Here is a 24,724-nt window from a genome sequence, read left to right as displayed (position 1 = left end):
TGTTCAAAGATTTATTTTTTATTAAAAAAAGCATACTTAACACGTTCACACTGCGTTATCGGGTCGAATTGACCTTAGGTGCTGGATGCGTTGGTGCGGGATGGATATATTCGGTCTTTTCAGTAGTACGAAAGATACACATTGTTTTGCAATTGTTTCGTCAAACACAGTACCTAAATATTTGGAAAAAAAAACTTATCAGGTCCTTACGACCCGATGTCGCACTAAAAGTAAATAAATATCGTTAAGTGCTTTTATCGTGTCTAATCGACCCGTTGACAGATGACTTTATGGTCACTGATCACGGTCGAGATCGGTATACTAAGAGAAAATCAACCTTGCGATTTGAAAAAAAAATAAAGAGGTAAAAATTATGATGTCGGGTTCGGGGATGACAGAAGTAAGAAATTATTTTACATAGCGCCTCTAGTCCCAAACTAAGCAAAGCTTGTAATTTAAACAAACATGGCAATGTACCATTCTGCTTGCTTATTGGCCGCTAAGCCCTTGGCCAACTCAGTAACCAATGACGGACGATTGTCACTCAACCACAAAGTACCGCGTAAATTAAAAGATATTTTTTAATTAAAAATATTAACCAATAATATTTTTAGTTAGATCAAATATATTTTAAAGTTAAGTTATACATAGATCGAAATGTATTTATTAGGTGATCAATATTAAAAGGCAAACTTGATATAAAAATCATCAAATTAACAAAATTAAAGATCAATAACTAAAAAAGAGGATCAAATATTATTTTTGTTTACCAAATATTAAAAGAGTATGTTAAACAAAAATATTATGTTACCTTAAATGAAGATCATTCATAATTTATCCGTAGATCAACTAATATAGACCCAATAATTAATATAAAGATAAAATATAATAAAAAACATCATTTATTTTTAAAAGTGCACATACAAAAAAGATCAATTAGTTTTTAGAGGATCAAATAATATTGTCCCTTATTTAATATTGCTTCATTCACAGGTTTACTCGTATTATCATATTTATTATCACATTTATTATCATATCATGCATCCTGAATTATCTCAGTAACGTTAAGAAAAGGAATAGGCATCCGAAAAAATCTTTTTACACACGAGGAGCCCAATTAAGAGGCTCAACACCCATATACGATGTGCTTAAAGCTAATGAAGCTTATTCATAAATATAAGATATGAACATCCCAACGTATGTAGCGCGAAAAAATAAGCCAGCAGAAAAAATATAACACAGAATAGGTCTTATTGAGTAATTTTTAATTCTGTAGACTCGATATCGTCAGCTCTTTTCTTAAACTTGGTATCCTATGCTCGTTTTCACCATCAATACCTAATTTTTAAGTGACCCATAAGAATAATTTAAAAATTAGGGATTGATGGTGAAAACAGGCATAAGTTAATTAAATCAATTCTGTCTTTTTTATTTAAAAATGGTATTCACAGTTTTGAAACTCTTGAGTTTAAGCTTGTTAAAATAAATGTTGGTCACTTTTGCCGCATCTACAGATACGGTAATTTGTAATGAGTGAATTATCAAGAGTTAGGCACACACAGAAGGGTCTGGCTGTTGTCCCTGACCCATGTCAGTGGCTTAATTCTGAAATATGTACGGAATTCGCAATGGTTACGCAGGGAGTAATCTACATGGAAGTTATGTAGACTACTCCCTGCGTAACCATTGCGAATTATAGAACTTGGCAAAGTGTGATATGTTCGATTGCAGGGAGTGCAGCGAAGTTAATCACGGCTACTGCCAAACTTTATGGGCTAATTGACCCTCTTAGACAATTCCAGAGATTCCCTGGAATTTATTTGGGGCACGCTCTGGAATCCAGTGATTTAAACGCAGAATTAATGTGGTTCCTTGAGATTGTGAGGTTACCGATTGTTGGAACGTGAGAGTCGGTTGAGTTGTATGACAAATAGTGCTAAAACAATTCTATTCCCAAATTGGTTTTATTGATTTTTGTAGATAGATTTTTAATTGTATCTCCTGTAGTATTAGTAAAGGGGTTTGTAAAATGATCAAGGTCTGAAATAACACTGACTATTTTTTCGAGAAATTGAGCCTTTTGTGTATAGTCACAGCCCATTAGTTTACCTTTTAGTTGCATTATGCGTCATCTTCTTAAGATGTAACATTATTAAGATTTAAGGTCATAGCAAACTAAATCAACCCAGAAAGGGATCAAGACCGTAACTATCGTCGCGCTGTCAACCGCGAGGCGCGGCGTTTACGTTACAGTGCGGATAAGTGTGCGTTCTACGGAGTTTCATACAAAGAACACTGAACACCTCGAGTTCGTTTTCGTTTCCGGGTTGATAAGTGTGATTCGTCCTTTATGGATAAACTATTATGCTGATTTGTTTTATTAATTGTTTCAGAGGAAGGAGTGAAGAGAAAACAATCGGTTACCGTAAGAAGACCTAGCATAGGGGAGCAGAAGTTCTAAATGCTGTATCGTTTTGTACAAAACTAGTCATAGTTAATTTAATTTATTGATAAAAGAATATCTAGAAATCCAGAAGACGAGTAAAATAAAAATAGCTTGGTTCATTAATAAATTAAATTATCATCACAATGATAAAATTTATATCTTATGAAACCTAACTAAATCTTAATGTTTAACAATCAAAATGTTTGAACCTACTCTCTATATCTATTTAAATGTGATTAATGAAATTAAAAATTAACCGAATTTGTTGTTTGTGATAATCTGTGATCAGTGATTTATATACCCCTGTATATTTATTATTGCTGGAGATTTTGAAGTTCTTTTATTATATACGTACTTGATAAATATTATTTATTAATATAATAATACTGATACGACCGAACTGCAAGAACAATTAAATAACCAAAGACCGAACTTAACGTGAAAGGTCAAACCTAACGTGCCTTAATTTATTTGTACCTTTGATAAGTAAAAATATGTAAATAAGTATTAAAATAAAAGAACATTTTTAAAATATTTTTTGTTTCATTCTTTCACCTACTGTCCTATAAAATAAGTCAGTGTTGATTCGAGTTGTCACACAACATAAAAGGGTAGCTGTCGTCGTTTGAATGTTGCTATATTAAAAGGATAAAATATATCTCTACTATCTATACTTCTATACTATTCTAATCTTGCTTTCACGCCTAAACCACTGAACTGATTTTGATGAAATTTGGCATAGAGATAGTTTGAGTCCCGGGAAAGGACATAGGATAGTTTTTATCCCGGTTTTTTAAACAGGGACGCACGCGGTAAAGTTTTTCTGTGACAGACAAAATTCCACGCGGGCGAAGCCGCGGGCGGAAAGCTAGTTACTTATAAATCATTCAGAAAGTAACTTTTCCATCATTAAAGGTTGGTGACGCAATTTATTACTCATCTTTAATCACTGAGCACGCTTCTGTCAATTGCACTTTAATTAATATTAACATACTGATGTAGAAAATGGTGCGGGCGTCCTTTTAGCCAAAATAAAATCAGAATAGCTGAAATTGGTACAGTTACGTCTTCGCCGACGTTGATAACTTAAGAAGGTCACACGTTTAAACAATGTTTAAACAGTTAATCAGTGAGACATCTGAGCACTTGGCGCTTTTAATTAAGCACAGCTGCTCTACTTGTTGGACCGACTCCACTTCATAGCGCTTGTAATGTTATTATATTAAGCTAAGAGTTTCCTAAAGACAGTTTAAAACTATTTTTCGACAGGCAAAAGGGCTCACTTTGTGATCTTTAAAATGATTATCAAGAATCAAAAAGGCAAGCAGCTGAAAAATTGACATTCACCTTTTCAGTGAATTGTTAGAAGTAGCGACTGATTGAAAGATTGACCAATTTTATTGTTGTTGTGTGTACATCATTATTAGGTCAGTTGGTCTCTAATACACGATCCTCCTTTGAAATGAAGGATTGAGCCTACAATTCCCATGTCAGCCAAATAGGTATGGCCATGGGGGTCCTGAGGTGGAATTGTGTAAAGCAATCATAATCATTTGACAGTTCATAACGTACGATAAAGTCAGATAAACAAAGCGTTTGACAGAATAATCGTACGTTATGAACTGTCAAATGATAACGATTGCTTTACACAATTCCACCTCTGATGTTCGTATATTTCTCTCTAAGTCGCTTCTTACGACAACTAATGGGAAAACTATTCTATTCTGCTCGAACCATAGGGCTAGCACGGCTAGTCTTAACGAAGCGGTTATGTGTCCTTCCTGCCTACATTTTTTATGTGTAACATAAAATAACACTTTGGGTAGCTGAATGGAATCAGTAGAAAAACATTGATAAGTGAGCAAAAGGAAGTTCCAAAACAATAAATATTTGAAACCCTTGGCATGTGTATTATTGCGGCCACCATATTTCGAACCTTACTGGGTTGTCATAAGGTCACAGAGTAATGAAAAATGTCAACCTTGTGTGTACGGGGTTAACCATTGATACAAGAATCAATGTGAAGTGGAAATCTACTGGAGGGTCCCATAAATAGGGCACAATGACCGATCAACTCCGTGGGTCGCCATTATATCACAATGACGTACGGAAAGCAGTATTCAGACGTTTCTACGCGCTTTTCACGAGATAAGGGCGGCTACAGATGTACGACAATGGCATGCAATGACAATGCAGGGCAGATATGTACCATCCTAGACTGCATCCCACTTAACATCAGGTGCGATTGTGGTCAAATACCTGCCTTGTTATGCATAAAAAAAATGTAGCTTCGTTATGAAATGCCCTCACGAGATAATATATGATGCATTGTAGTTTTGTTGTACTACCGCGCTATAAATAAAACATTGATCATTGTAATACACAATCTGATGGAAAACATTATAAAAGACAATAACATACTTCCACATCTTCTTATCTAAATAATTTATAATTATTCACTTGACTAGAATAGCATTGTGAACGTAGGAACTTGAAACTTGAACTTAAAACGAACGAAATAAAATGTTTGAATTCATTCGAACAAGTTTGTTCGTTTCAGCCGAAAGATGTCCACTACTGGACAAAGACCTCCCCCAAGGTTTTCCACAAACATTTAATTTTTATTATTTTAATAAAACCTAGAACTGTTATCTAAGTCCTTCAAGAACTCGACTATTAAATTCTTAAAATCCATAAAGAAAGAAGCGACAAAAACGTTTTACATTTCCGACAACAAGAATCTGCAATTAAGACATTGTCGACCTTTCACGACCGACTTTGCGACCACACACCGCGGGTTACAAGCGGGTGTTAATATTCACGAGCCGTCTCCGCACAAGTGTTTTCCATTCCAATTTTCCTCAGCAATTTTCCGAGGAAAATTACGATCCGCGTAAGTTCCGATTTCATGGCGCTGTCTGCGGGAGGCCTTAAGTCAACGCTTGTTTATTGTACAGTCAACGACTACATTTGTATTTGCAAAATAGCAACTATTACAAACTACATAAGATGCCAATATTTAACTTAACGTGCTGACGTTTGTATCTTAATGGTTGAGCTGATGCGTCGATGAATTGAGTCGTCTGAAAGATTTTGAGTTTTCTCTTTAATTTTACTGCAGGTTATAAAGGTAAGTACCTAGACTTTTTTTTTTTTATTTTTTTTTTATTTGTGTTGAGCGGCTATTCTAGTTCAATAAAGTCCTAGTATCACTGCGACCGTTATCGATCTATTGTGATCGCCGCTGTTTTCCTTACAGTTCGCCTCCGAGTCCTGCATCCATTAGGAAGTGCAGTATCTTTTGGGGGGCGATATGTTTTACATCTTGTGGGCTTAGGATGTGTTTGCCCAGGTGTAAGCTCCGCTTGCGCATCAGAGGTCCGCAGTCCGTGAGAATGTGTAGTGGCGTTTCATCTGCCTCTTGGCACATCCTGCACGTTCTTGTTTCGGACAGTCCCATAGTGGACAAGTGCTTGTTTAAGCTGCAGTGTCCAGTGAGGGCTCGAACTAAGATGCGCATTTTGGTCCTACTCAGTCCTATGATCTGCTTAGAGTTTTTTCGATCATAGGCTTTTATGAGAGCTTTGGAATGAGTTAATCCTGGCGTGTCTGACCATGCCATAAAGGATTTGTTTAAATAGATGTTCTCCAGGGTCATTCGAGCGAGACTTTTGGGAACACCACAAAAGGGTTCTGGACCATATTGTGTTCCCTCCGCTCCCGCTCTGGCTAGTTCGTCGGCATTTTCATTGCCCTCGATTCCCGCATGACCTGGAACCCATCTCAGCGTTACTCTGTTTCGTTCTCCTAGAGTATTTAGTCGACTCATGCAGTTTTCTACCAACTTTGAGGTGATTAAGTTGGAGTTTAAGGCCAGCAGCGCGGCCTGACTGTCTGAGTTAATGTAAATTATGTGGTTGGCATAATTTTTTCGCAGGTTAGCTTCCGCACATTCAATAATGGCGTAGACTTCTGCCTGAAAGATAGAGGCAAATTTGCCCAGGCTTTGAGATAGCCTAAGCTTCGGCTGCTCTCCATACACGCCAAAGCCTACGTTAGGGCCCATTTTTGACCCATCAGTAAACCATATAAGGCTGCCCTTCTCACAGGTGACTTGCTTGTTCAGCCAGTCCTCCCTGTGTGGTATTTCCACTTTGTAGTTCTTTTGGAAGCTACAACTTGGAACCATGATGTCAGAAGTCATGCAAAGAGTAGGTGTGCTCTTTATAGCCTCCAGTAATGTTCTCATTCTCTGGGATATGCAATGGAAGCCCCCCTGAGCGTCTATCCTGTAGGCACTTGCCTCCGCCTCCTTAGCAATGTGCATACTTAGGGGCGTTAGGCACAGTAGTGCGTTCAGGGCCGCCCCAGGTGCGGTTGACATTGCCCCAGTTGCCATGAGACAGGCAAGCCTTTGCAGACTACCTAGTTTAACTGTTACTGTCTTTTGGCTGGTTTTGTGATACCACACTACAGAGGCGTACGATATAGTCGGCCTCACGATAGTGGTATACAGCCATAAGACAGATCGGGGATTCAAGCCCCAATTGTTGCCCATCATGCGGCTACAGGAGCCTAAGGCAATTTTTGCCTTTTGTATGATGTTATTAAGGTGAGTATTCCATGTTAGTTTCTGGTCGATAGTGACGCCCAGATATTTGACTTCCGTGGAAAACTCGATCTCTTTTCCATTTAGAGAGGGTTTGACTAGTTTGTTCAACTGTCTACGCCTGGTAAATGGAATAATGACAGTTTTATCAGCGTTAACTGATAAACTGTTTCTTTTGCACCACCCACCTATGGTGTTTAGCGCTCTTTGCATTATGGAAGATATTGTACTTTGGCAGAAGCCCCTTACTATGACAACAAGGTCGTCAGCGTACCCTTGAGTGTCAATGTTGAGGTCGGCCATTTTATACAGTAGTGTATCAACCGCCAGAGTCCAGAGAAGGGGCGAAAGCACGCCCCCTTGCGGGCATCCTCTGGTGGTTGTAACTTCCATAGTGGTTTGAAGCAGAGATACCTTAGCTCTCCTGTTGGAGAGCATCGACTCCACCCATCTCGTGGTCGTCAGGTCAAGGCTTTTTGCAACCAGACCTTCGACCAGCAGTGTAGTAGGAGTGTTGTCAAAAGCTCCCTCTATGTCTAGAAATGCGCAAAGCGCGATTTCCTTGTCTTCCAGTGCCTTTTCGACCCTGTCAATCAGGCTGATCAGGGCTGTTTCCGTAGATTTACCTCTGCGGTAGGCATGCTGTGTGTGGTGAATAGGTTTCGTTTTTAGTGCTACGTCCCTAATATAGATGTCAATTACCTTTTCCATAACCTTCATAAGGAAGGATGAGAGGCTTATTGGCCTAAAGGACTTTGGCAAGGCGTAGTCCTTTCTGCCAGCCTTTGGAATGAATATGACTTTTACTGTGGTCCATCGTTCCGGTATATGTCCCCAGGCCAAGCTGGCTCTGAAGATTTTGACCAGATGTGGAGTGAGGATTTCCATCCCCTCCTTCAGTTGAGCAGGGAATATGTTGTCCTCGCCACACGCTTTATATGGTTTAAAGGAGCTGATGGCCCATTTTACCTGGTTGGGTCTTATGATTATAGCAGCCCTCCGCCAGTCGTCATTCTTCGGCCTGCGAAGGTTGCTATGTGTAGTCGCCGAGCAATTGCTGCCCACCGAGCCAGGGAAGTGGGTTGCTGCCAGCAGCTCCAATGTGTCGTTTTCACATGAAGTGAAAGTTCCATCGGGTCTTTTCAGAAGCCCAATCTGCCTAACAGGAGTTTTGGAGATCATTTTTTGGAGTCTTGCTGCTCGAGGAAGACTTTCGACATCCTCGCACAGTTTCCTCCACGATGCTCTCTTTGCTTTCCTGATCTCAGTGTTATATTTGGTTAGAGCTTTCTTATATGTGTCCCATTCATGGGATTTTTTAGCTCTATTAAAGAGTCTCCTGGTTTCTTCTCGTAGCTTTTGCAGCTTAGAGTTCCACCATGAGACTTTACTTGTGGATACTTTGGTTTTCACAGGGCAGCTGTCCTCGTAGGCTTTGGTTATTCCTACTGTGACTACCTCCACTGCTAATTCCAAGCACTCCACAGTTCTGATGATTTTTGGGATCACATCAAGGTTGGTTTTTAACTGGTCCCTGAAATGGTCCCAGTCAGTAGCCCTTGGATCCCTGTAGGTTTCGATTCGCCTTGGCAGCGATGCTTCCAGGTTAAATCGAATGTGTCGGTGATCTGACATAGAGTTTTCATTACTTACCTGCCAGTCGATGACGTGCCTGGCTAAGGCATTCGTTGCGAAAGTTATGTCAAGAACTTCTTGTCTGTTACACGTTACAAAGGTCGGTGTGCATCCTAGGTTGAGTGTATGCAGATTGTTAGATAGAAGGAAGTCATAAAGTAACTCACCTCTTTTGTTGATGTCGGTGCTCCCCCACGAGGTGTGGTGGGCATTGGCATCGCATCCCACAAGCAGGTCGGCGTTGTGTCTTTGTGCGTAGGCCACAACGTTCACCAGGTCTTCTGTGGGATTGGGCTTATCACCGGGGAGGTAGGCTGAGCAGACGATTACTCTAGCCCCACTCCACCCTTGGAGATTGATGTATCCTGCGACCAGGTCGTCATTGCAAAGCTCTGGAACAGGTAAAAGGTCAATATTTTTGTTATGAACGATGCACGCCCTGGGTCTATAGCTACCATTATTGAAGAGAATCTTACCGGCGGCCCCTAGCCCCTGGATGTTGCCGTTGGATATCCAAGGTTCTTGGATCAGAGCGAGGTCTATGTTCTGTTTGGCAAAGCAACACTCCACCACCGCAGTCGCAGCTGCTGCATGATGGAGGTTACCCTGCAAGATCCTCGCTCTGCTGTTGTAGGGAGCCATTGGCTTAGCGTAGGGCGGGTGTGTGAGGCTTCTTGGGTAGGGGACGTGGACGTCCTCTATTCCCTCCGCCTCCTCTTACCCCCCTACGACTTGTGCCGCCCCTCGTGGCTCCACCCCGGCCTTTGGTCGACCTCAGCGGAGGCCTTTGGCGCGAGGTCCCCGCAGGGCTCCTCGTTGCCTCTTGCACTCCAGCAGAAGTCGACGGCCTAGGTGTTTCCACGTTGGGCTGTTCCGCGGCAGAGCCCCCCCTGACATTAAATATTACATATTTAAAGCCAAGGCCAGCTCTGCCGTTATTTGCACGGAGAGTCTCCGCCGACGGATCGTCCAACGAGAAGGTCACCACAGTCCCTCCCGCCTCGGCCCGCTTATGGAGAACTCGCCATAGCCCCGGGTTGAGACCATCATTCTGCGCCTCCAGCAGCGGCAAAGCCTTTTCGACCGTTGCCGCCTCGCTGATGGGTATGAAAGTGGTCCCCACCTGTGGCCTAGGCAGCTCTCCCTCAAGGCCAACACCAAAGCAAGCGGCCGGGACAGACCGTGCAATGAGCGAATTGGCAGCGTTACAGCGTTAAACGCATATAAGTAACACACCCTTTCGCTCGCCCAAGTACCTAGACTTACTAAAGACAATCTTCTCTAAAACGCATTAAATGGCAGTCTCAAAAAGAACGCTATCAAAATTTTAAGATAAGTGCATTGGCGACAGCTGGAAGCTGGTAGTAATAGGTAATGTATAAAAGTGCAATAGCTACTAGCTCTATACCTAGAGCATAACTTAGTCGGTTTTAGCGCTACTGGAATGGCAGGACCCCTTCCTACATGTGACATAACAGAGCTGACACGACATACATAGTATACCTAAAGCACATCTAAAGTTTTGTTGACGTTTAGAAAAATCAAGAACACCCTCACGTATCGCACTACTATGCAGTAAACTCAGATGGCGTCATGCCTGTAGTGTGTGAATAAAATATACTATCGTCAAGTTATAAAACCAAATTTAACTGAATCTGAATCGCATCTCTTGTTAATAACCTCATTATTAAAAAGTTCCTCTAAAACTCAGAACAGCGGTATAACTTCACTGCATTCAAGTGCAGTCTATTGTAAACCATGTCATTACGAATGCAATGAAACGTTCGCTTTACTTCGTTTGTTCTCAAACTTGGGAATACGAAAACTTTTGTAATATACAAAATACCAAGAAAATTTTCAATTGAGTTTTTCTAATTGAAGAAACAGGAAGCTGGGTGTATGGAGTCTCGTGATTACACTGTTATGCAAAAATATATTTTGAACTCTTGGGCCGTTTCTTAAAACGGCAGCAATATTTTTGAGACTTTTTAGATTATTACGTCTAAGTTAACGTGTTCATTTATACGAGTAAGTTTAAAGAAAGTAACGTTGTACAATAACATAATGTTATGACCTCAGATCATACAATCCACAAATGTGTCAAATAAAGTTTTTCTTATCCTAGCTTATCTAAATGATAAAAAAGACTATTTCATTTCAATAGTCTCATATCATGCGCATTGAGTCTTGTCATATTACAATCCTAAATCACCCCGGATGCCAATGTAGACTGAAATTTCAATGTTCTCTGAGCTTTATGGTAGGTTTTCAATTTTACATTTCATATTCATAGAGTCAAGTTAGAAGAGTTCGTGCAGGTGGTTCGTTTTAAATTACAAGAAGTTGCATTACCGATTTATACAAATGATCACGTTGTTTTCTGTTCATATTGAGAGCAATATTTTTTGATAAATATTGTAAAGCCTTGTGATTCTAAAGCGAATTTGCAGCATCTTACTTTTACTTTAACAAACGTCAAGTCTGTCAAACTCCATACAAAAACACAGGGATTATAGTCGCGGTTACATTAAGGTGGTGCAACTGAGTGTAAATGTAAATTATAGAGAAAGAATAAAAAAGAAGAGTAACGTAAATAAACCTTACGCTTGACCTCAAATAAATAAGTGGAAAAAAGATTAACAATTTCAAAACAAAACATGTTACTAAAGAAAAAACTTATTTGCTGATTAGGCTCGTTTTTGTTATACCCCCAAAAACATAAACAACAACAGATCTGATTATCCCCCACACTTAGAGGTATATTTGCGCAAAACAAAGCCTTTTGTTCACATGCTGTTTTGTCCAACGCCCCATTGTTCGGTTCTGTCGAGTCATTAATGCGATTTGAAGGGCTTACTTCGAAAATCGATTGCAGATTCGGCATTGGCCGTCCCTAGCTCACAATTAATGTGTGAAGGAGACATGAAAGTAATTTGATTTCAGTTTGTCATTTGTTTCCTCCGCGATCAACATGGTCGGTCACATTGTATTAAAACTCTCTAATAATTGGTATCGATTTGCCAAAGGGGTTTTCAAGCCGTGACAGGAATATAAAATTCAAAGGTGAGTGACTGACAGACTGACATAGTGATCTATCAACGCACAGCCCAAACCACTGGACGGATCGGGCAGAAATTTGGCATGCAGGTAGATGTTATGACGTAGGCATCTGCTAATAAAGGATTTTACGAGGGGGTAAAACGGGATCCACGCGTACGAAATCGCAGGCGGCCGCTAGTTAATAATAAAAATTTATTCCTTTACAAACAGCCTTAGATTTTACAGTCCACTAACTAAATAATTCAATAATCTTCTCCATGACAACTTGTGACAACTTCCCACCGGTTATGAGACCTACTTTCATTCTATTGGATTATTAAGCCGTTATCTAACAAGCAATATTGTTCGTTTGTGGACGTTTTCCGGATTTTGTAATAATCCTTACACGTGACACACAACCTTGGACTATCTATTGTTAACGGGAATATCAGGAATGCCTTTATTTGAAGGAAACGTACACTAATTGTCTAGACTCTAGACAACACACCCACAGGTCCTCGGGATTAGAACCAGAGTAAATACAAATGAGTAGGTCATCTTCATAGAAACGCACCGAGTGCGGTTTGTATGTTGCGGAGCGCTCACGCACACACTGACAAAATTTAGTGTGGATTAGCGGGGTGTTGCGCCGAATTTTGTCAGTGTGTGCGTGCGCGCCGCATACGTGTTGGCGCGCTCACATACAAACCGCGCTCGGTGCGTTTCTATGAAGATGACCTACTCATTTGTATTTACTCTGTTAGAACGGGGACTTACTCTTTTTTTTTTTTTTTTTTTTCATTTATTTACCAAATAAAAAGAATTACAGACAAAATTTGTTTTGACAGCATTCAGGAAACCACTAAGGTTTGTGTTGATGCTGTTGCAGTTCTACATCGATACTTATGGTTACAATAATAATTTCAATTAATTTACAATATTTTATGACTTTAATTAATCATCCCGAATCTAAACAATACCCGATATGTTGACATCTCATTTATTTCATATTCAGAAGCAAATGCGTTTTAATTTTATGTTTGATATTAATTGGCGTTATATTATTTTTAAGTTCCGAGGGTAACTCGTTAAAAAATCGCGGTAACAAATACGTCGCTGTGCGCTTGCCGTAGGTATTGTTTGCTCGGCGTGTGCACAGCCGGCCCGCAGCGACCGCCCGAGTGAATACAGGGTGAACGCGTTGTTCTCGCAGCATTTCTTCGAAGAAATATTGTTTAAGAAAAACGTTTTTAAATTGTGAATGAATGGGTAAGATTTTGCAATGTTGAAATAATCTAATATCGTCATCTAGAAATTGGTTTTTAATTTTAACAGAAACTAAATTTTTTAAAATTTTTACTTGAAGCTTATATATTTTTTCGAGGTATGATTTGTACGTACGACCATAGCTACATAGTCCATATTGAATATATGAATCAGCCATTGCGTGATACAACATTAATTTAGTTTTGAATGGTATGCGCTTTTTTAAAATTATTATATTGGCCAAAAATTGTCTTAATTTATTACAAATGTGTTGAACATGATTGGACCAGTTGAAAGTATCATCAATTATTAACCCTAGGTATCTTATGCTATTTACTACCTCCAGCGGAGGGCAGCTGCACACTAATGTATGCAGGCAGTTGTGGTTATGAGCTACTATGGGATTGGGCGGTAATCGTTTCATGTAAGGAGATTTTATGACCATGAGTTTAGTTTTTTCGCAGTTAATTACTAGACCTGCATCGTGACACCATCGTAATAGTGCATTTAGGTCAGATTGTAGTAGCGCACAAGCTTTTTGCGGGTCTTTATCCGCAATGATAAGGCACGTATCGTCGGCAAACTGATAGCAAGTACAGTTACTGAGGCAATTGCTCATGTCATTAACATAGGTCAAGAAGTGGAGAGGTCCTAATACTGAACCTTGAGCCGTGCCAACCGTTGCCTCGACAGATTCACTTAACGATTGGTTAATTTTAACAAAGTATTTACGATTTTTCAGGTAGTCCTCGCACCATTTATGCAATGGTCCGCGTATACCACATTTGTCGAGCTTATGAACTAGTTGTCTATGTTCTAATGTGTCAAATGCGCGTGAAAAATCAATAAGAGAGCCATTACAATTTTTTTATTATTTAAATGCTCGTTAACCTCGTCTGTGAACTTAGACAATAACTCTGCTGTACCTTTGCCGGCTTGAAACCCGAATTGGTTCTCGTATAAAACTTCGTGTTTTGCGTAGAATTTATGTATATGCTCGCAAAAAAATTTCTCCACGATTTTGTCTATTATGGAAAGCAATGTGATCGGGCGATAGTTCGAGTAATGATCTCGTTTACCTTTCTTATGAATCGGTCTGACACATCCCATTTTTAGTTCATCGGGGTATTTCCCAGATTTAACGCTGCAATTAATTAGGTTGGCAATAGCCGTGGCAATGCCGGGCCTTGCCATTTTAATATCTGATACTTTGATATCATCTAGTCCTGGGGCTTTGTTATAGCTAAGTCTGTCAATAATTTTACTTATTTGTTTACTGGTGGCTTTTTGCAAATACAAACTACAGTTAAGGTCCATCTCAGAAATATCCACCTGGTCTACTAATGGTGACTTACAATTAGGAATTATATCTTTGACTGCGTTATCAAACTCGTTTGCGAAATGATCCGCAATTATTTTGGGAGTAATTCCTTGTGCATCAAAGGCTTTTGTGATTGCTTGATCAATTGATAGCGTCACCCTTCCTAGCATTTGGTTAATTATTTGATAAATTTTCCTACTATTTCCAGAATTAGATTTGATTTCCTCTAAGTAATAACAGTTTCTTCTATTTTCTAAGATTTTGTGTACTTTATTACGAACTTTATTGTATTCTAGTCTCAAGGCCGGATCATTTGAACTATTTTTCCACGATTTAAATAATTGGTCCCTTTTATTACAAAGACGAATAATATTTTCATTAATCCATGGCATTTTACATCTGTTTAGTTTATCTTTCCTTACATATTTACTATCTACTTTAGTCGCGACCTTAATTGCATACTGAAAGGAGTTACGAATAAAACTATAGATTTCATCGGGTGATCTCATCTCACACGTTGATAACCAGTCCACTTTATCCAATTCATTCTTGAGCGTTTCATAATTAATAATTGTTTTTTTGACACCCTGTATACATTCCGGCAGCATCTCGCCAGTGCATGCCAGTATAATAGCGCGGTGGTCGGCCAGTACGACGTCCAACACCGCCGAGAACGGAGCTAATGTAGGGAATCGCGCGAATATGTGATCAATGCATGATTTAGTAACAATATCAAGTCTTGTTTCGATTCTGGTAAAATTAGTGACTCCACACATTAGTCCGTGCTCGCTAAGTGTTTCTAAATATGAATCTTTGTATGCGGATGCGGATTTTAGATCTATGTTTATATCGCCAATCAATATCAAGTTTTGGTTTGAATCTATCTTTGAGATGTGATTGTCTAGTTCTCTGATAAAAATATTCTTATTTGTTGAGGGAGGTCTATATATAGCACATATTATCACATCTTGATCGGCATTAATTTTAAGGGTACCAGATAAACTTTCGAACGTAACAGTTTTATGGTGAGTTAAAGTGAATTTGATAAAGTTTTTTACATAAATTATAATGCCACCGCCTCGTTTGTTATTACGCAATTGTGAGTACATATTATAACCAGGTATGTTGTATAGGTTTACAATTTTATTAGAAATACCCACTTCGGTTACTACAATGATATCTAGTGGAAAACTGCTACAATGAATAGTTTGTAATAATTTTGGGAAGTTTTTAATTATTGATCTTATGTTTACATGAATACATGAGAGGTTTAAGTGCTCTTTACTAGGTAATTGCTGGAAAAAGTTATCTACAGATGTACAGTTAGAAAGTTCTTGGATTTGTGATTTCATTAAGATCTAAATTTAGGAACCTTACTACCTACACTTACTTAAGTGATAATTTAGACAATTAAATAGGCTAGTGGATGAAAGAAAAAACAATACAAACTACCTACACTTGATCGGAGTTTTTTACGAGCTGAGTAACATCTTGCATTGATTTAATGTAATGAATTTTGCTTGTGTTGTTTTTTCTTGCACAGACCTTACCATCTTTACACCATATGAATTGATAAGACTTTCCTAACTGGGTCTTGGCGTTATATAAAAGTGTTTTAAGGTGTTTGGTTAATGCTACTCTAATAAATATGGGGTTGTCAGCTTTTTCCTTGGGAGTTTCAGGAAGCAGTAGCCCTACGTTGAGACGTTTTTCCTTAGCAGCATCAGCCCATTTCATCTGGGCCTCTTTATTTTTCATTTCTACGAGGATTGGTCCCGGTCTGTTCTTGGTTCCCGGCAGGCGCTGCGTTGTCTGTATGTCACTTACATCCATTTCCAGTTTAGATGCCACCTTAACTAGGATCTGGCTTACATCTCTGGGGGCAGATTCGGGTAATCCAGCAATTTCTAGGGAAGTTGAAAGCGATTTTTGCTCAAGGGATTTCATTCCTTGCTCGATGACTGCTATTTTCAGCTCAAGGTTCTTATTCCTGTTTAGTAAGTCCTGGTTTTTATTCTCCAGGTCTTTGATTTTTGAATCTTGATTTTTTATGGACTGCTCCATGTTGCTAATTTGGTCACTTAAGAACTCTAATGAAGCTTCTAGGCTACCTATTTCCTCCCGAAAGGTTTTCTTTACTTCTCGACTGATATTGATTGAGTTCTTCTGATTAATTTCGTTGCGGGTCCAATGACAGTTTAACTTTCCCCCGGGACAAACTTGGCCTTCATTGGTTGGGTTTTTGTGGCGGTCAAGCTGTAGATCCTGGCTACACAGGAGTTGCAGTGGTGGGAACGAGAGGTGGGAATAGTCCCGTTCTCGACTGATATCCCGGATTAATTTTTCGGTATCGATAGATTGGGGTTTGGTTGGGGAATCTGATCCGGATTCATCTTCTTCTTCGTCTTCATCAGGTATCAAGAAAGATGATCTTCGAGATAGATTTTTCACGCAATCTTCACAGCTCCATTCTATACCAGGGGAGTTTCTCAGCGTGTTCAACTGCTTATTGGACAGCTTGGCACATCCAGGTTCTGCATGCACTACTTGGTGACATCGGCTACATTCCAGGCCTGGCGTTTTTTTAGTAACATTTTTTTTGCACTTGGCACACTTTTTAAGAACCATTGTGGGTAGACTCGATTTTTAACGTTCGTGAATGCGCACAACCTTTCTCCACAGCGTACCGACGCGAACTTCTTAACTTAATCTTAATGAATTAAGTTGTGCTAATAAAAGATCAATAATAATTATACTGTTCAATAGAACGTTCTTTTTTACGCAGAATTAATGTAACTTAATACGAAATACTAATTTAGACCTTTCCCGCTGGCTACGTTTCCCATTTTCACATACAATTTTCCTTTTGTTAACGGTTATTAGGTATAGTTTAAAAATCTAGCAATGTAAAACGCTGTATTGATTTGGTTTTGAGCTCCTTGGTGGTAAAACCACTTAATGTTTAAACTTTATAATATATCGATTATTATTTTTATTTCTGCTGTTGAAAGTATCCAAAAAATACTTATCAAATAATTTGAAGTTCTCAACAGTTTGTTAATGATTTTTTTATACAGTTTTGTTAACCAGAATTTACGACTATTACAGGCTACTTACTGATAGAAAATAAAGCAATGTGTGGCCGCAGCCTTAGACCTACTTACAAAATCTCCGACCAAATTAAAAGTGTAACATTTATTTCTTCACAGTAACAGGTCCTCGTAGAACATAATGAAGCCTGCGGCGAATTCTTGGCGCAGCCAGCGACATAGTCAATGCAAAAACGACAGTCAGTTAAGTTGAAAAATTCTACACTAATTAACATTAAAGGCGAAATACTATTTGTATGACGTGTGTCTCTTACGATTCAATAACTTAACTTATTAAGCCGCATTTATTTCAGTTTTGGTTATTGAAATTTCAAGCTTTTTTTGTGTTTTTGTGTCAACTTTTGCTTCATTTTATCTTTCAGACAAAAAACACACTTAAAAATTGTAAATAAAAAAATATTCAAGCAAAAGTTCAGTGTTAAACACTCATGTAAATGTTTGTCAAAAGAATTACTACTATATTGGAATTACATTAGTTAATCTTTTGTGTAACCTGGATTTAAAGCTTGACCTCAAAAAAAAAACCCAACCAGTGAAGGTCAAGTTTGTCCTGGGGGAAAGTTAAACTGCTATGACATACAAAAAATATGTAATGTCTGTTGTGCCTGAGCTATAGCGGTGTGCCGTTAATTTTGAACTACAATAGCCTTTCTCAAGAGTTAGCCGCTCTTCAGTTAAAAAGTCTCGGAACTACGGCTTGGTAGAGCAAGTTTGAGAAGCGGCGGCGAGTGTTAATATTGTGCAGCTACCTCGTTGAGAATTAGGAATGACGTAGTGTTTAATTGAATCAGCTGGAGTGGAATTACAAGTAATATATTTTTAAATAGAAATGCCGACTTGCACCACTTAATTTAAATAAATAAATAATAAATAAAATATGTTTATTTCGAACCAGGGTCCATATAGTGTTAGTAACAATGTAAGCTTAAAACTATGTTAGTATTAATTAATTAAGTAATAGAAATTATTATTAATTATTATTATTAAAGACATTATTATTATTATTATTAAAATTATTATAATTAATTTTAGTGTCTTTGACGAGATGGACGCGAGTCCAGTGTTGCATAATAGCACTGTCTGCGTCCAGTCTCGCCGCGACCGCCATCAGGAGGCTGTTGGCGCTGCCCCGTACTCGCTGCAGTAGGGACGCGATGCGCTTTCTAATGATGGCCGAGAGGCTATCTACTTGCGCCGCGGCTAGCATCCCGGATGCGCTGCAGTGTCTTGGCAGTCCCCTCAGCCCCCTGAATGCATTATTGTATTGGGTGCGCAGGACACCGTAAGCTCTTTGGGTATAATTCGTCCACAGGCTGCAAGTGTAAAGTGAGTGGCAATAAGCTTTAAATAGCGTTATTTTAACATTGTTGGTGCAACGTGCAAACCTGCGGGACAGCATATTAGCCCTAATGCACAGCGCCCTACGCTCCCTCTCTATATCAAGGTCGTCTTTAAGCGACTCGGTGACCCAATGTCCCAGGTACTTGAAGCTCTGTACTTGTTTTAACGGGGTGCCATTAAGTTTCAGCGTCGGCACGTTATACGTCTTATTCTTAGCCCTAAAAACCAGCAAGCAATTTAACCGTAACTATAACTATAACCGGTGATTTTTGAATGGAGTTTGACAGGTTTTTGATGTTTGTTAAAGTGAAAGATGGTGCAACCCAGCTTAAGACATTTTGCTATCTACCAAGCCATGAAAGCCGAACGGTAAAGGGGTCGCACTGGCCGACTTATCATCCGAGGAACGCGGGTTCGAACACCGCCGCTGCTCCACTATTGTGGTGAGCCCACTCGTGGCACAAGCATTTTCAGCTTAGTACGAGAGGCTAACGGGACTATTAGTCATTTGTGCAATAGAAATGACTATATCTACTATATAAAAATAAGTCGGGTTTTCCTCCCTGACGCTATAACTCCAGAACGCACGAACCGATTTCCACGGTTTTGCATTCGTTGGAAAGGTCTCGGGCTCCGTGAGGTTTATAGCAAAGAAAATTCAGGAAAAATTTCAACAGAAAAGCGGGAAGGGGGTAAAACGGGATCCACGCGTACGAAGTCGCGGGCGGCCGCTAGTTCTTAATAAAAATAAATATATCAGATGTAAATAACGAGCCCCCAAGTCCAGGTAGAGCTTATAAATAGTCCAATGTACTCATATACTGAAAAAAACATAGTGTACTTTTATTACAACGTAAATGAAAAATAATGTTGTCGAATAATGAAAAAGGATTTCTATTCAGTTTTAAATCACTTAATTTTAACTTTTAACATGTTTGTAACATGTTAAAAGTTAAAATTAAGTGTGATAAAACACTATATACGAGTAACTCATATACGCGTCGGTAAAATTAACCTTAGGTGATAAAAGTTTATGTACGAAAATGTTTCAATTGTCCAAGTGTATTTTTATTTCTTTCAGTAACTTTGCTTACACTTTATATCTTACTAACATTTCCTCAATCTAAATCCGTTCCACAGGGAACAAATAAATATGCCAAATTTAAACTTCAAAGTTTCTTTATAAGGTTTTAAAAGTTGCAATTGTTCTTAGCTCATTCAACACCTCAGTTACAAACTTAAAATAACTTACAGTTATGTTTTTATTGAAACTTTTAGAAACGGGAAAATTTTCAACTCTTAGTCGAGAACATATTATTATGAAGTTATCCAAGTTGCAAAGAAGTATGGTGCTGAAGTAATGAATCACGCCAAGTTTGTGTGAAAAATATAAATTGTTTACTCAGTTAATTTTTTTTACTTGTTTTTCAGCTATAGTTTTTGTAGGTAGGAGTGCATGAATACTCGGTAAGAGTTCGTAGATTTGTAAATGAACTAAAAATTTATTTCTGCAACTTGGCATTTAGAATTTGCGCTCTTACTCGTCTCATAATATAACAGTAGTAGTAGGGATGTCGATTCGGGATAGTAAATCGACGGTGAAGTGACAATACCTCCTAACATTTTTTAAGAAATCGATTTTCTTAATACAATAGGCTTAAAATTTAATTTCCATCTGAAATTTTTCTCCTAACTGATATTATTTTATTAACTGATATTATTAATTGAGGATACCGAGGATGTGAACGAAAAGGTCTCTCTTTTTAACCAAATTCTACTTGAATTGTACGATAAGCACGCTCCTATTCGACCTGTCAGAATCAAACATGTTCCTGCACCTTGGTTAACGGATGAATTAAAATCCTTACGCAACAAGAAAAACGCTGCTAAATTAAGGTTTAAACTGGACCCGTCCGATACTAACCGCGAAAAATATAAAAATCTGCGAAATCGCTGCAACACTATGTGTAGAGACGCTCAAAGACGCCATATCCACAGGTCTGTAGAAAATGGAGATCCAGCTAAAGTCTGGAAATTCTTAAAGTCTATTGGAATTGGAAAAATACGTAACGATTCTACTCCCAAAGACATTAACTTCGACCTTTTGAATAATCACTTCACAACTACCGGTGCTCTTGATGACACAGTTAAAAATAAAACCCTGAATCAACTTTCAATGCATCCAACTCCAGACTATTCAGCTTTTACTTTTAGCCCAGTATCTGATTGTGATGTTAAGAAGAACGTATTGTCCATTGCTTCGAATGCCGTCGGAAATGATAATATAAGCCGGAACATGATCGTTCCATTGCTTGACATCCTTTCCCCTATTATTACTCACATCCTGAACCATTCTCTCTCCACAAGCATCTTTCCTGCAATATGGAAAGATGCTCAAGTTACTCCTCTCCCTAAAAAGTCAAATCCTACATCTTACACCGACTATCGTCCTATATCCATACTTCCTTTTATCTCTAAAGTAATGGAACGAATCGTTCATCACCAGCTCAGTACTTTCTTGGTCGGAAACCAACTCCTTAACCCTTTCCAATCTGGTTTCAAACCTGGGCATAGTACGACTACTGCATTGGTTAAAATCATGGACGACATTAGACTCGGCATGGACTCGAAGCAACTTACTGTGCTAGCGTTGCTAGATTTTAGCAATGCTTTTAATACAGTTGATTTTGACATTCTAATCGGGATACTACGTTCTCTTAACATATCTCCGACAGTTCTTGGCTGGTTTCATAGTTATCTGCACGGTCGCCGACAACGCATTCGCGTGGGGGACTGTCTCTCAGCGTGGTGTGACATCAATGCCGGTGTGCCGCAAGGTGGTGTGCTGTCTCCTCTCCTATTCGCAGTCTTCATTAACACCATTTCTATCAACCTTAGATCCACTTGTATGCAGACGATCTCCAGATTTATTCGCAGGGGGGCCTTGGAGACCTTTCGAGTGCTGTAGAAGTCGTGAACAGTGATCTCGAAATAATCCTGGACTGGAGCAGGGCTCATGGGCTTAAGGTCAACCCCACCAAAACGCAGGTTATCGTGTTGGGTGGTTCCAGGCAGATTTCTCAGATTAACTGGAGTGCCCTTCCACCCATCATGTTTGACGGTGTCCAGATACCTTTTAGCAAAGTCGTGAAGAACCTCGGTATTCACATCGACAGTGCTCTCACATGGACAACCCAGATTGGGGAGGTCAGCAGGAAGGTGTTTGCGGCTGCAGCGTCAATAAATAGGTTGCGTAACTTTTTACCCATACCCACCAAAATTGCTCTTGTTCAAGCTTTACTCTTCCCTATTCTCGACTACGCCGACTGTTGCTACCCTGACCTCAACGAAACCCATTTGGCTAAGCTCGAGCGCCTCCAGAACTTTTGCATTCGTATCATCTACGGCCTGCGAAAGTATGACCATGTTTCTGAGTACCGAGCCCAGCTAAAATGGTTACCGATCCGACGTCGGCGTGACTCTCACATCCTATCCCTTCTTTTCTCTATCCTTTTCAACCCAAAGTCACCACCATACTTGAAGGAGCGTTTTCAATTTATGCAGTCGGCCCTGGGTCACGAAATGCGGTCGTCAAAAAAACTCCATCTTAATTTTCCTTCTCACACCTCACATTCCTATACGCGATCGTTCACTGTTCAAGCTATCCGTCTATGGAACGCCTTGCCGATGTCTATTCGGCAATCTGAGTCACTTCCTATTTTTAAGAAAAGACTCAAGTCTCACTTCCTCACGCTGCTACCTTAATTTCCCTACATCTGTATTCCTTTAAGCTTCTTAAAATTCCCATCTATTTTCTGCTGGCTATCTAGTTCTATCTTTGGTTCGTATCTAGAATTGTATGTGTATGTAAGTATATATTATAATTTATATATGTATATATATATATTAATATATTTTGTGTATTATTTGTATGTATTATTTTGGTTTAAATTGTATGCCTTTTATTATAATTTATTTCTTTAGTGTCGACACCGCCTTCCCCTTCATATTTGTTTCAAGTAACTGTTCTCACCATAGGTTGTCTGGAAGAGATCGCTTCATAGCGATAAGACCGCCTAATTGTACCTTGTGTGTTCCTTTTCTTCTGTTATGTTATTTGTTTGGTGTGCAATAAAGTGTATTTATTATTATTATTATTTATCAGTTAAATAGCAATAAAACTTTGTGGAAGTAGCTGCTATATTGCGCAAGCAATATTTACGTAATTTTTTCTATCTCCTGAAAACCAAAAAAATAAATGCAGTTAGGAGGTATTCACCGTCGAAATGGGAATATGCTGAAAAGTAGCAGCGTAAGAAATTCAGTCACCTTTGACCGCCCATTTTATTTTTATTAACTAGTAATTCACTGAGTCTCTAAGTAGTGGAATAAGTAGTCTATTTCGACAGTTGTCAATGTCACTTAGTTATAGTAAAGGTAACCTATTTAAGTTTTCTATCTAAATCCGATTACTACAGACCATAATCTGAGATTAAGGCCAAACGCAGACTGTTCCAAACATAAACAGAACTAGCTGACTGTATAGTGGCCACACTAAGAATAATTTTCATTCACATTCCTAAACCGACGGCTACATTGCCAGCTGAAAGTAAGACAATTGAAAATTCAGTTACTTCAGCTACACCAATTCAGTCACAGTAGCAAAAGGTGCAGTGTGTTTTGCTAGTTACATTTCTTTACGAAGAGTTCACGCGCAAGTTAAATGCAACTTTTTTCATCATTTTGTTTTGATGTTTGCACATATGTATGTGTAATAAGTAACTAATCTAAGATTATTGAGAAGCCCTGCTGCATTGTAATATTATACTCATAATCTGGAATTTTTACTCCCAAATTGCTGATAATAAATGATTGTAGGCGCAGCTTTCCAGGATAATGAAAGTAGGTGAGCGCAGAGGGCTCACAAGCTCGAAAATTTCAAAATTTAAGCTGCGAAGAATCTGACATGCTTGCTTATCCAGTTGAGGATAAAATAAGATTTTTTTTGAAGGGACGCGCGCTGGTAGCTTGATGAGCTTTTCCAGCTTCACCGGGCAGAGTGGCGAGTACAGAAGGTACTCTAGCCGTTAGCCCAGGCTCGTCCGCGTCGGTCGCAGATGATCGAATCGAGCGCATAAGGCGCCCGATCAGTGGCGAACCCAACTAGAGGGTTGCATATAATAAGAGCGAGCCTACTGCCTATTTATATTTCTACTATGACCAAACATAGTGCCATATTCCACGCTTTCATTCCGGAGTTTGAACCTGTGAAACATTACTCATAATTTACGGGAAAGGTAGCTTTGGCCGCGATACTGCAGTTTATTCTTGTTTAAACTTTAAAATACATGTTGCAATGTACCCCAGTGTATATTGGCTTTTAGCTTGATACATGATATCCTCGGATGTGAACTCCAATTTATAGGAGCTAGTACGTTGAAATTTTAAGTGCTGCGTTTCTAGTAAAGGTTTCTGCTTCTTTTAAAGCCGATTACACAAGGAGTAAGTACTTATCTGTAATCTTGGGTTTAATAGTTACCTAAATAGCAAATGACACTCAATTTAAATAAAAAATTACCCAATGCGTACATTGGAATCCGCATATTGAACTTACTAGAAAATCACTGTGAAATCGTCTATTGAATTATCATAAACTGTCATGTAAAGAGTAGTTAGTAGAGTTTATATTTCAGAATCGGTCAAATTTGGACAACTGTAGATCGCACTAGAAGTTATTGAGATACCCAAAGAACGTAAAAATAGACGCCAAAAACTGTTTGCCTAGTTTAATATTGTACCTAGAATAAGCAAGATATAAAAATAATATTCGATTACCTTCTCGTCATGCATTGTATGAATATTATTCACTTACCTGCAACAAAAAGAAAAAATATTGTTAGCAGTCACTTTTATTAAAATAAACAAAGAAACAAAATAAGAGAACAATGTACGAGTAT

General features: G+C 38.9%; 1 protein-coding gene across 2 annotated transcripts in view; it reads left to right on the top strand.

Moving 5' to 3' along the window:
• Nucleotides 1–2,961, top strand: part of LOC135075649 (putative inorganic phosphate cotransporter) — a 43,731-nt gene extending 40,770 nt beyond the window's left edge. For both annotated transcript variants that reach the window (XM_063970058.1, XM_063970059.1), the window contains exon 11: nt 2,394–2,961. In XM_063970058.1, the coding sequence (XP_063826128.1) occupies nt 2,394–2,461 (68 nt within the window). In that variant the 3' untranslated portion in view covers nt 2,462–2,961. The remainder of the gene's footprint in view (nt 1–2,393) is intronic.
• Nucleotides 2,962–24,724: the final 21,763 nt, after the last annotated feature.

The sequence above is a fragment of the Ostrinia nubilalis genome, chromosome 10 (assembly GCF_963855985.1).
Source record: "Ostrinia nubilalis chromosome 10, ilOstNubi1.1, whole genome shotgun sequence".
In the NCBI taxonomy this organism is placed as follows: Eukaryota; Metazoa; Arthropoda; class Insecta; order Lepidoptera; family Crambidae; genus Ostrinia; species Ostrinia nubilalis.
Note: the sequence above shows the minus strand (reverse complement) of the source record. Positions and strands in the feature narration are given on the sequence as shown.